Source organism: Lissotriton vulgaris, chromosome 3_2, assembly GCF_964263255.1.
Source record: "Lissotriton vulgaris chromosome 3_2, aLisVul1.2, whole genome shotgun sequence".
NCBI lineage: Eukaryota > Metazoa > Chordata > Amphibia > Caudata > Salamandridae > Lissotriton > Lissotriton vulgaris.
Window position 1 is genome coordinate 138,278,355 of NC_141690.1, and position 13,642 is coordinate 138,291,996.

Sequence of the window (13,642 nt, forward strand, 5' to 3'; positions counted from 1 at the left end):
TTAGAACGCAGGCATTACAGTGAACGTAAAATGATATCATGTTTCAGTCACAGTTCTTAAAAGTCAAACTGAAGCGATCCCTAGTATCAACTCGCTCATGGAGATTGAAAATCAGTCATTCATAGATGCCAACTCTCCAGATTCAAGTGGTAGACTATCATTTTCAAAGCTAGTCTCCCGAGTCCTGCATACAAAAACCTGAGTTCTCAGCAGGCTTTAGCTGACAGGAACTGGTCTTGTGTGACTTGGAGTATGCACTGCCAGTAACCTGTTCCTGCAGGCCAATGCACATCATGTTTGTCAGGCTCTCTCTGCCTGCCACAGAGTTTTCTCTGTGGTCCTGACAGGCAAGGACAAGCATCGGCAAAAACAATAGATCGTGCCTATGTGAGAGCCATTGGCTTTGCCAATGTGATTTAGACATTTTGTACACCAGTGTGGATGCTGTTCAGCATAGCTAAAAGTTAGTTTCTTGGGGTGTCGGAGAGTGAAATGGTGAACAGTGGAGTAGAGTGTCATAGAGTGCAGTGGCATAGAGTGTCATGTATTGGAGTGGCATAGAGCGGAGTCACGTAGAGTGGCGTACAGTGCGGTGGCGTTCAGTAGAGTGGACTGTAGGGCTTGAAAAAGTCACTCGCCCACTCACATTTGCAAGCCAGATTCAATTAGGGCGAACAATTTATAGGTCCTACTCACCCTTTCTGGTGAGTAGGAAGACAAACTGACTTTTGACCTCTGTCTCTGAAAGCAGAGTAAATGTGACAAGATAGCAAGATTTAAAGGCATCTTTATTGCTCACAAAGTGAATGAGCAATAAAAATGCCTTTAAATCTTTTTAACTTGTCACATTTGCTCCACTTCCAGAAACTGAGGACAAGTGCATTTCAGTTAGGTCAAGTACATTTTTTAGAGTACTAGACATGCAGGCCTAGTAAAAATTAAATGATTTTTCGGAGTCCTGGGACTGGTGTATGGTACATTTCCGTAGCGTGTTGCAGAGTATAGTGGCATAGAATTCAGTGGCGTACAATGCAGCATCGTAGAATGCAGTGGCGTTGATTAGAGTGGTGCACAGTAGAGTGCAGTGGTGTACAGTGCAGTAGTGTAGAGTGCCATTGAGCGCTGTGGTGCACAGTAGAGTGTAGAGCCGTAGAAAGCAGTGGCGTAGAGTGCAGTGACGTAAAGTGGAGTGCTGCAGAGTGCATTGGCGCGGAGTGGACTCATGCAATGTGAAGTGGCATAGAGTGCATTGGCATAGAATGCAGTAATGCAGAGTAGAATAGTATAGAGCGCAGTGTTGCGAAGTAGAATGTTGTAGCGTGCAGTAGTATAGAGTGGTGTTGAGTACATTACTGTAAAGTGCAGAGCCATACAACAGAGTGATGTTGAGTGGAGTAGCATAGAGTGCAGTGTGGTAGAGTGCAGTGGTACAGAGTACAGTGCAGTGGCATGAAATGGCACAGAGCAGAGTGTAGTGGCATAGAGTGGCGTGAAGTGGCATGCAGTGGCATGGCATAGAGTGGACTCGTGTAGAGTACTTTAGCTTACAGTGTTGCAGAGTAGCCGGCATAGAGAGCAGTGGCGTTGAGTGCAGCGACATACAATTCAGCAGCTTACAAAGCAGTATCTTAGAATGCAGTGGCATAGTTTAGAGTAGTGCATAGCAGAGTTCAATGGTGCAGAAACATGTACTGCAGAGTAGAGTGGCATAGAGTGCAGTGGTGCAGACTAGAGTGGTAGAGAGTGCACTGGAATAGAGTGGTTCAAAGTGTAGTAGTATAGAGTGGAGTACTGCAGAATACAGTTTCTGGTTTTGAGTGATGCAGAGTAGGGCGACGTAGAGTGCAGTGGTGTAGTGTGCATTGGCATAGAATGCAGTTGTGCAGAGTAGAGTTACATAGAATTCAATGGCATAGTGTGCAGTGTTGCAGAGTATACGTTTGTAGAGTACAGTGGTGTAGGAAGGAGAGGCACAGAGCGCAGTGGCATACAGTAAAGAGTTTGAGAGTTGAGTGCAGGGGCGTAGAGTTGAATGACAGAGAGCAGTGGCATAGTGTGCAGTGGTTTAGAGTACAGTGGCCTAGATTGCAGTGGCCTAGAGTGGAATCTTCCAGATCAGAGTGGAGTGGTACAGGGTAGAGTGCAGTGGAGTACATTAGAGGGGCATAGAGTAAAGAGGGGTATAGTGTAGTGCATAGAGTGTAGAAGTGCAGAGTAGACTACAGTGGGTTTCCGTAGAGCATAGGGCATAGAGTTGAGTGGTACAGAGTACAGTGCATTGGCGTAAAATGTATTGGGATAGGGTGCAGAATGGAGTTGAGTGGAGCAGAGTACAGAGGTGTGGAGTAAAGTGGAGTTGTGAGAAGTATAGTACAGTACAATGGCATGGAGTGATGGAGAGTGGAGTGGCCTGGAGTAAGCATGGTGTGGTAGCACACTGCCATTACATACAACACATATTTTTTTATTGAAAATACTATTAAATTTGCACAGGAATGCAGTTTTACTAATAAAACTATACAGTTTACAAATACTTGCAGTTTGCTTAAATGTTGTTGGGTGCTAAAAAAAACACCCTTTCCTAACCCAAGAATCCAGCAAGGTTGTCACATCAACTCTCACACTTTTAAGTCGGAGGGAGAAAAGTAAACAGCAAGCTCAAATGGAAGACAGAGCCTGACATCTGACATCTGTCTTTTAATGCACAGCAAATGTGGCAAGATAAGAACAAGATTTACACGCCTGTTTACAGAAAGTAGCAGATGTGGAATAATATAAGGAGAGCTAGAGTAAAAAAGCTTTGCTCCGTGGAAGGAACACACTCACTCTGGAGCCTAAAGCAAATAAAGTCAGCAAATAGAAAGCCCGAAGATGTGAGTAACAAACCACATTGCCAATAGTAGGCAACGGGTAAAATGCATTCCCAAGGAATCTTACTGAATGACCCCATGATGGTTTTAGGAAAACAGAAGCAGCTGTCTGGTAGGCTTTTTCCTAAAAAAAAATGCATTTCTGATATCCGATCCTTCAGTGGCACACCTGCAAGCCCCATAAATAACAATAGACCGAATCAGGCGTTCATAGAAGTCAATGGGAGAATTACATTCTCTCTTTTGTTTTTATACAATCTCTCACTTTCCTGTTCTAAAATGTTGGTATTAGTATCACCAGGGTTCAATGTCCCACGTAAGGCACTGAGTTCCAGTTCTGCTCCACTTGCTGCACAAATGGGAGCTACCCCTCTGCATCTTCGGGGAGTGTGTGGGGCGGGGGGGGGGGGGCGGGGTTGGCACCTATCTCCGGACCTGTTGCTATGAAATAGAAAAGTTGTTAGCTTGGTAAACTCGCCGTAGGTGCACTTAACAGAAAGGTCTGCTCTGAGCCTACAGTGTAATATTCTTACAGTGTTTTATGTGCCTGACTCTAACATGGCCGACTCACACTTTCACACTATCGGTGAGGGAAGGGGCAGACTGCTGTGCTGCGAGAACGTTTTTCGTGCAGGCTCTTTGCAGTACCCACCACTTTCCTCCCCTGGATCCCGCTGGAGTAGGAGCTCTGCCTGTTGATGAAACCGGCGTCTCACTCTTTGCAAGTCCTCATCCTCCACTCGTACGGCCATCGCCTCGGGATTCGCTTCCTTCCTGTAATTGACGCACTGTGATGACGACGGCGTGTCGCAGGAAGACACCCTGGGGTCTACTGTGTAGGTCGGTTGGCTGTTGAAATGGCGAAAATTTCGGAAATATTCGCATGAGTGTAGCAAAATTAAGTTTTCGCTTTGGAGGAATGAACACCGGTGGACTGGTTTATGTGTACGACATCTAAGAGGATGTAATCGGTGTGAATGGTAAATTATTTATGGCAATGCACCCGTTATCACAGTCTCGTGCCGAGATATAAAATTTCGCTTGCAGTATTTAGGATGATTCTAAGGAGAACGTTCTAAGGACAGTAAGCTAGGTACATACGTCTGCCAAGTTGTACGACTGCTTATATGTGACATTTGCCATGTGTACAACTGTTTTTGCGACCATCAGTTGCGTTGCAAGTGACACTTTTGAGTGACACCTTACAGGAGTAGGGCAAAATAGTTATGCATAGTTATACAGTGCAAAACATTTCGGAAATGAGTCCCTTTTGTATAATGTATCAGTCTAAAAGGTTGCTTAAAACAGCCGCAACGCCCCTAAAGTGCAATTGCTTGTGCGATATTAGACATTTTCAGTGCCTTGCTGAATATCTATAACGGGCGCATTGGGCTAAAAGGATTTTTTTAGCAGACGTTTGGCTGTGTTTCGCAAGCTATTCTGACACTTTTGAAAAGCGGAGGAGGCTTTGATTTCTTTAGGTCAAACTTGTGCTGCTCTGTGAAGGCATTTAGTATTCTGTCAATGGGCTTCTCAACACACCCAGCGCTTCTGGTTCGTTGGTTGGCCTGCCTTTTGAAATTCCTTTACTCTGGTTGGTCAATAGTATACATCTGTACCACATTTGGCTGCTTGTTTCCCTTCCAATGGACTTCACCAATTGATTCTTTTGTTTGGCCATCTCTGCCCATCTGTTGCCTCCTCTCTCACAGCCCCTCACTCATGTCCTTGCTACCGTCACTTAATCTCCCCAGTGCTGTCCCCACACCCCCATTTCCCATCATCGCTGCTAAAAATAGGGGGCTCCCGTAGAAAGACTTCGGTTCAAGTATTATATATACCCTTGTAAAGGAAGAACACTGAATCATATATTGAAGCAATTCCTTTATTGAGTTGAAGATCAAGTAAAAGCATAACCCAACAGCTCCAGCCAACTCCAAGTAACTGCCCCAGAAATTAACCATAAACATTCAATATGACATATACTACATTCTGGTACAAAGGATTCTAATGTATTACATCATGGCATTCTAACGACATAACTCATCCCCCTTTTTCCAAAAGGAAGAAAATAAAACCAAAGATGGAAAAAATAAAAAGAAATAAAACAAGATAACAGAAACAATTAAAAGGTATTACATGTTATTAACAATATAATCTTTCAACCACGACGGAGCCATCCTTTTCCTTATCGAATGATGAGAATTAATCTCACCATCAACACTGGTAGAAGGCTCTAGGGGGTCTTGAGAATCAACAACCTCTCCACTGGTAGGAGTAATCATATTAGATTCCACGTTACATTCATTTGATCTCGAAATGGCAGAAGAATCATTTATAAATGTATATCTGTAGTATTCCTTGTTAGTAGGGCATTCCATGTTAGAATTGTTATTATACATTCTCACTGTAACATTCTCTGTGTTACCTGGATCAGATCTTACTGGTGTTATGCTGAAGGTGGTTGTCTAAGCTGTCTCTCTGAATAAACTTCTCTACCAATCACTTGGATTCCTTGAAGTGATTTCTACATGAATTTGGCGAGGAACAGGATCTTTAACCCAGTGACCCAGAGAAGAATCTTGTGTTTGTCAAGATTAAAATTGAAGAAATTTTGAAAAACTGACAGCGTTCGCCTTTACAGCTCAATTTAACCAGGTATTTACCATTTTTTTTTGTGTGTATGAAGATTGCACCAGCGGCTGTTCTAAATATCAAGTGCTTTGATTGCACCAGCGGGAGTTATACCCTATTTATTCTGTTTTCGCTTTTACTTGGGAGCTCTCTTTGATTGGAAAACCGTTTCTAACTATCGAGCACTCCTCGTGTACTGTATTGTGTTTCCTTGCTCCCGATATTTTTAAGGATGTTTTCCCGTTTTATCTGGCCCCGTTGTGACATTGCGTAGTTCAATTTTCAGAGTTACTGAACACGCGCTGTTTAAATTTCATCTTCGCTGCATTATTCAAAAGAGGCAAAGAACTCACCGAACGCGCGCTGCGCGCTTCTTCCCGTGCTCTTCCGGCACCGACCTGCAACTAAGAAACACAACTCTGCTGTGTGACGTCACCACGCATCGCGTCCCTACGCATGCGTCTCAGCGGCCATCTTGATTATTAGCATTTCTCCGTTTCCATAACAACGAAACCACGATCACATAGCAATCCAGAGCAAAGAAACCACGATCGGATTTCTTTCCACGCTGACTGACTTTAACCCTTCGTTTTTTTTATTTTCTCATTTTCACTGCAAAGTACTCTGTTTCCTACGATTTCCACTTTCATTTAAAAAAAAAAAAACACAGAAAATTGAAATTTGACTGTGGATGTTTCCTGTACTACAGACAACGGTGACTACAGACAACAGTGACTACTTTTATTATTTTGGGTATATCTCTACTTACAATTTTGGTCACTTATCATATAGAAAGCTACTTTTGATTCATAATGTCTAACAATATTACTTCTCCTGCGCATTTTTTACCCACTGCTGGTGATCCAAAAGTTGAATGGGACCTTTGGTACCCCACATTTTTAGCTTATGTCGATGTCATCGAAGAGGATGGTTGTTCTCCTAAAAGGAAGTTAGCTTTGTTAAAAAACTGCTTAGGTGGTGCAGGACTCAAAGAGTTAGAAAGTTTACTCCCCATTGAGGATGTTGGTTCTGGTGATGTGAATATCTTTGAAGTAGTCATAAAGCAACTAAGTACTAGATTTGGAAGGAGAATCAATGTAGTAATGGAAAGGTTTAAATTTTATTCCAGAATACAAAAGGATGATGAATCCATAGAAAATTACGTAGCTGCTTTGCGCACTTTAGCTGGGTCCTGCGCGTTTGAAACTATAAACTTCGAACAGGTCCTTAGAGATTAAATCATGATGCGCACTAAGAGTAAAAAAATTCAAGAACGTCTCTGGATGGGTACTGATTCTTCTCTCAGTGCTGTATTAAACATTGCCAAGGGCATAGAACAGTCTGAACTGTTTGTCAATGAAATCAGGAACCAAGATGTCAAAAATAAAGTAGTGATTCCTGAGGTTTCATTGATAAAAGGTACCAATAATTTTAAGAAAACTCCCTTTCCTTTTAAAAAGGACTTTTCTGGGAGAGAAAATAGATTTCCTATCAAAAAGTCTCAAATTATTTGCTATAGATGTGGCGCAAACGACCATGTAGGCAACTATAGGGGATGTCCTGCGTGGAACAAAATCTGTGTCAAGTGTAAAAAATCTGGCCATTTTAGCAAAATGTGTAGGTCTTCTCAGAAAGTGAACTTTTTATCTTACGAAGAATGTGAGGATGATGAACAACCTTCCGAAATCAACACCCTGTTATGTGTAGGTGATTCAAAATGTGAAGGATTTCCCTCTGACATTATTACTATTAATGGTAAAGAGATCCCTATGTTAATAGATTCTTGTGCTTGGTACACTTTAATTGGCAAAAATGTTTTTGATCGCTATTGGCGCTCTACCAAGTTACTACCACCTGATGTAAACCCTGGTGGGTACACTGGCAAGAAGATTGATATTGAAGGTTACATGTGGGCAGACATCAAGTTTAAAGACAGGTCTATTAAAGGGAAAGTTTACGTTTCTTCTAAGGGTGCATCCCTATTATGTTGGCCTCACCAACATGATCTTGGCATCAAGCTTGATCCAAACGCTTCACCTCCTGTCTATGTTGTACCTCCTGATAATGACTTCATTATCCAATTGAAGCAAAAATTTTCTTCCATTTTTTCAGACAATTTGGGAACATTCACAAATTTCAAACACCGTATCATTCTCAAAGATTCAGCGATTCCCATCCGGCATAGGGTAAGAAATGTTCCTCTAGCATACCGTGAAAAATTGAAGGGAATTTTAGCAGATCTAGTTGACAAGAAAATCATAGAGCCGGTGGAATCCTCTCCATGGGTTTCGCCAGTAGTTTTGTCCCTCAAAAGTAATGGCGAACTCCGTCTATGTGTAGACCTTCGAAGTCTGAACAAAGAAATTTGGATTGATAGACATCCTTTGCCCCATATCCATGAACTCATTTCCACTTTGTCAGGTGCCTCAGTTTTTTCCACTCTAGACCTAACTAGTGCTTACCATCAGGTATTGCTCCATGAAGAGTCAAAGTTTTTAACGACATTCATTACACCTGAAGGCATGTTTCAGTATTGCCGAATGCCTTTCGGTTTGGCCAGTGCGGCTTCGGTCTTCCAAAGACTAATGAAGTCTGTCTTAGAGGGTTGTTTCGGTGCCATCGCCTTTCAAGACGATATTCTCATTTATGGAAAGAGTTATGAAGAACATGATGCTAATTTAGAAAAAGTCTTAAAATGTGTTCAAGAAAAAGGTTTAACCTTAAAGTTATCAAAATGCAAATTCAGGCAAAGCAAAGTCGAATATATTGGTCACGAAATATCTTCAAATGGTATTAAACCTAAATTTAATCATATACAGAGCATTGTAAAGGCACCAGCACCACTGAACAAGGAACAACTAGTGTCGTTCCTAGGCTTAACCGAATTTTATAGCAAATTTGTTCAGAGTTATGCTTCTAAAGTACATCCTTTAAGATCCCTGTTAAAGAAAGATACAAAGTTTGTTTGGTGCAACGAACAACAACTTGCTTTTGATTTAATGAAGCAAGAAGTAGCGAATGCTCCCTTTCTTAAACCATTCCACCTGGGTAAAGAATGCATAGTATGCGTGGACGCAAGCAATGTAGGCTTGGGTGCTGTCTTAATTCAGAATGACAAAGGGGATGAATGTGTAGTTTCTTATGCTTCAAGGACACTGCGTGGTGCGGAATTTAACTACTCCACTATAGAAAAGGAGCTCTTAGCATGCACCTGGGCCTGTGAGCATTTTAGGCAGTTTATTTGGGGAACTAGGTTCCGTTTAAGAACTGACCATAAGCCCTTGATAAACATGTTGGAAGCTGGTGGTGGTAGAACTCTAACTGCACGTTTAGCCCGTCTTGCAGCAAAACTACAAGAGTTTCAATGCATTGTAGAGTACATCCCTGGTCGTCTGAATGTACACGCTGATTGTATGTCCAGGTTGCCATTAATTAACTCTATTTGTCCTGGACAATGTGATTCTGATGTCGTATTTAACATTGATGATGTTAATGAATGTGCCACCTCTGGTTCATCCGATGGCATATCCGAGTCTGCTTGGAGAGAAGCAATGACTAATGACACGTGCTTATCTGGAGTGGTGGACTACTTGCAACATGGTTGGCCCCAAGAAAGGTATCTTTCTGGTGATGTTCTCTCATTTTTTAAAATCAAGGATGAACTTATGTTTGACCAAGGTTTCGTAGTTAGAGGTGACAAGATCATTCCCCCTTTCACCTTGAGAGAAAGAATTGTTTCAATGGCGCATGAAGGTCATATGGGGATGTCCAGTACCAAGAGACGCATCCGTGAATTTTACTGGTGGCCAGGGATTGATAGAATGGTGGATAAATGGGTAAGTTCGTGTTCCCCGTGTGCCAAAGTGACAAGACTGTCAAGCCTTTATCCACGAATATTTCTCCTATCGAATTTGTAACTTGTCCTTGGAAAAAACTTGGTATTGATATTGTTGGACCCCTATCTTTGTCTCCCAATAAGGAGGTATTTGCTTTAGTCTTGATCGACTATTTTTCTAAATGGCCTGAGCTTAAGGTAGTGGATAAGGTTGGTTCCACACAAGTTATTCAATTTCTGGATGAAGTCTTTTGTAAGGAAGGAATACCAGCTGAGATTGTATCTGACAACGGCCCACAATTTATCAGTAGAGAATTTGAATCTTTTCTTGATAGGTGTGGGATTGTGCATAAGAGAGTATCCAACTATAGTCCTCAGGCCAATGGTCAAACGGAACGCTTCAATAGGGTTATCAAGGAATCCATTCAACTGGCCATTAAGAGTAACCTTGATTGGAGGAAGTCTCTACGTGCTACGCTATTGTCTTATCGAACGTCCCCTAATTCGGTCACAGGTCTGTCTCCTTTTGAGATGCTTAGAGGTAGAAAACCTGGTTCTAAGCTCCTCCCTTGGTGGTTGAAAACCAAACTCCCGTTTGAATCTTCTTTTAATTGTGATGAGGTTAAAGATAGAGTTTTGAAATACCAAGAGAGAATGAAAAATAATTTCTTATCTCTAAATAACCAGAGTAGCAAGATCAAAGTTGGTGACTTTGTTCGAGTCAAGTTTGGAAAGTCTATTGGGAACAAGTGGAACAAATGGTCAGATCCTTGCAAGGTGATCGAAGTTTTTTCTAAAGCTGTTCGTGTTGAAGGGGGTAAAGTATGGAATTTCAGGAGAGTGTCTTTATGCAAGAATCTGTGTCTGGAAGATATTAATCCATGTCCATCAAACTCCTCGTTAGTCAACACACCTAAGAATTCTGTTGTTGAACATGATACTTCCTATTCTGCTATGGTTGACACATTTTTGCAGGAGAGCCCAGATCTCACCGTTCCAATTCCTGCATTCAATCCTCCTTCTCAAACTTCTCCAGTCATTAATGAAGGCGATGTCAAAAATTCCAATGTTCAAGAAAATGTTCCTGTTTCCCAAAGTTCCGCTTCTCAACAAAATGTTGTTCCTTGTCTAGTACAGAGGAAAAGTTCTCGTATCAAGCAAATTCCTGTGAAGTTACATGATTACTTATGCTGAAGTTTTTTTTTTTCTCCTTTTGTTTTTATTTTGGTCTTTTCTAATTCTTTTTTTTTAATTTTTTTTTGTTTTTTAAGGGGGAAGGTGTGTAGTATTCCTTGTTAGTAGGGCATTCCATGTTAGAATTGTTATTATACATTCTCACTGTAACATTCTCTGTGTTACCTGGATCAGATCTTACTGGTGTTATGCTGAAGGTGGTTGTCTAAGCTGTCTCTCTGAATAAACTTCTCTACCAATCACTTGGATTCCTTGAAGTGATTTCTACAATATCCTATCCTAATCCTTCAGTAATTCCATCAATGAGTTTGTCCAACATCCAATCATAACTAACAATATTGTCAGAAATAGGTGCTTTGCTTTTAGCAACTCTTTTTAAGTTCCAAACTTTTCCACTTTTCACCCTAACTGCATTGAGGAGAATCTCAACCACTTCTTCCGGGTCAAAATATTGACTTGACCCTGTAGGAATCCAACCAGGTTTTTTGATTTGCACCCAATCACCAATCCTAATTTGCTGATTTTTAACACCGTGTTTGGCATCATATTGCTCTTACTCTTGTTGTGCATCAATTCCATGCAATCACATACCTTCCTAGCAGAATAAAATTGTGTGCTGGCAGGAAAAAGGCAAGTTGGGTTAAACTTTGATCGTGGTTTCCTACCTCTCATTAACACGAAAGGAGAAAAACCTGTGGCATTATTAAAACTTTATTTTTCAGGTTTATATTATTACAGTTACAAACCCCCCCCCCCCCATTGGCATCAGAACAATACACATATACAAATCGTCTGTCTCATTATGGCACTTTTGTTTGGATAGAGGCTTCACCTGGATACACGTAAACCCATGAGGCATAGCAGAGTAACATACACATAAAGAGGTATCATCGTGAGTAAATAACCAGACCCTGCACTATACATTGTACTACCTACAACTTAGAAGACTCCCCTGCCTCCTCATCGGTCCCTGATCCCTGCGGCGAAAATAACTCGCCGCTCGCCCCTTCTGAATCGCTTTGGGAAGTTTGCCCCCTTACTCCCAATCCTGTAATACACATGGCTCGCCAAGCAAGTAGGTCCTCTTGTAATTTCTCACCTCTCCTGCTGCGCTGCACATGCGTTTCTTCGGCTAGGGACCCTTCTCTCACGTCTCTGAGCCATGTGGGTATCTCTGGGGCCCTCTGTCCCATCCAAGTGACAGCCACCCTGCGCCTAGCCAGCACCAACATCAGTTGCAGTAATCTACAGGACAGCTTTTGTTTCCTCGGCCTAGGGACCAGCACCAGCAAACAGTGCAAAGGTGTCAGTGTGATGCGGAGGCCCGTAGTGGCAGATATGTGATCTACAACGCTCGTCCAAAAGCACTTAATAAACGGGCAGTCCCAAGCTAAGTGCAGGAAACCCTCTGCACTGCATCTGGGGCAACTATCCCCCCTGTCTGCGGAATAACGCTTCAATAAGATCGGAGTAAGGTAGGTGCGGTGAAACCTGTGGCATTATTACATGCGACGCGATAACCCCAAACAGTCTTACCAACTAGAATGGACCAATCCTGGTTACTCTTAAGTGCTAATTGAATGGTACCTTTAAGGACTCTAATAAATTTCTCCACCATGCTATTGCCGCTTGGTTTGTCGAGAAACGTTGTTTTATGTGTAATGTCTAATTTTTTAAAATAAGCTTTGGCCTTAAGTGATAAAAAATTGTACGCCATTGTCACTTAGAATAGTTAAGGATATACCTTCAGAAACTAAAACTTCATCTAAAAATTCCAAAACAGCATCAGTGTCAGCATTATTGTAAACTTTAACTACCGGCCATCTAGAGAATAAGTCAATGAGGACTAAAAGATAGTTATGAGACTCACGAATGGGACCCTTAATGTCCACAGCAACAGTCTCCCAAGGGTTCTTAGGCAATAAACAATCACTCATCAGTGGGCAAAAAGTTTGCAAAGACTTGTCCGATGTGGAACAAGAAATGCAATTTCTTACAATTTTTTCAACTTGGGAATCCATTCCTGGCCACCAGAATAGTCTTTTAATGACTGATTTTGTTCTATCAATGCCTGAATGGCCTTCATGACTCTAATCGATAATCCATTTGCGCAACTTCTTCGGAGGAACTCCTCTTTCACCTCTCACAGGGTACCCTCCACTACAGTTAATTCTGACCTGACTTCCCAAAAGGGTCTAATAGAAGGATTCAAGAGTTCTTTTTTAGGCCAATCATGCAAAATATGTGATATTACAGATTGAAGGATAAGATCCTTTGTGTACTCAGCAATCCACTCATCTTTACCAATGACAGAGAACCCCTGATCGTGGAAGAGGGGCACTTGTAATTGATTCCATTCTCCATCCTCACACTTTTCAAGCATTACAGGCATCATAGAAAGAAAATCTGCAACTACATTGTTTTTACCTGCATATCAATAATCTTGTAAATGACATTTTGCATGAGCATAGAAATTCTAGCCATTCTAGCAGAAACAGTAATAGCACCTTCCATGGTTAGGATTTTGACTAAGGGCTTATGATCACAATGAAGTGTGTAAGATTTCTCCCAAATGAAAGATTTAAAATGTTCTAACGCCCAAGCACAAGATAAGGCCTCCCTTTCAATAATGGGGTATTTCTCCTCACAAGGAGATAGTGATCTTGATGCATAAGTAATTATATACTCTTTCCCTTGACTGTCCGCCTTGTTACTGGCGTCAGTTGTGATCACGCTGTTTAAAGCAGGATAAAAACTGCAAAGTGCAGTAGCATTAGCGATGGCCAACTTAATAGCTTTAAAATCAATGTTGCACGCCAAAGACCAGACAAAAGTGCAATTCTTTTTGAGTAACTGGCGAATATTAAAAAAAAAAAATTAGGTACGTACTTTGAACAAAATTTAGCCATCCCTAAAAATTACTGAACATCTTCTTTGCAAGTGGGAACAGAAGCTTCTGAAATAGCTGACACAAGATTGGGTTTTTGTTTGACGCTAAACTCATCAATAACATGTCCCAGGTAAGTAACACTTCGTTGTGCAAATTTAGATTTGGAATGCTCCACAGTAAGCCCATTGTACTCCAAAATACCTAAAACCTTCCTTAGTC

At 41.5% G+C, this 13,642-nt stretch overlaps 1 protein-coding gene across 1 annotated transcript in view; it reads right to left on the minus strand.

The window, feature by feature from the left end:
- The window catches only part of LOC147725424 (transmembrane protein 128-like), a 186,613-nt gene extending 182,938 nt beyond the window's left edge, over window positions 1–3,675 (minus strand). Inside the window, exon 1 of the mRNA XM_086964094.1 lies at window positions 3,523–3,675. Within this exon, the coding sequence (XP_086820220.1) occupies window positions 3,523–3,622 (100 nt within the window). The 5' untranslated portion in view covers window positions 3,623–3,675. The remainder of the gene's footprint in view (window positions 1–3,522) is intronic.
- Window positions 3,676–13,642: the final 9,967 nt, after the last annotated feature.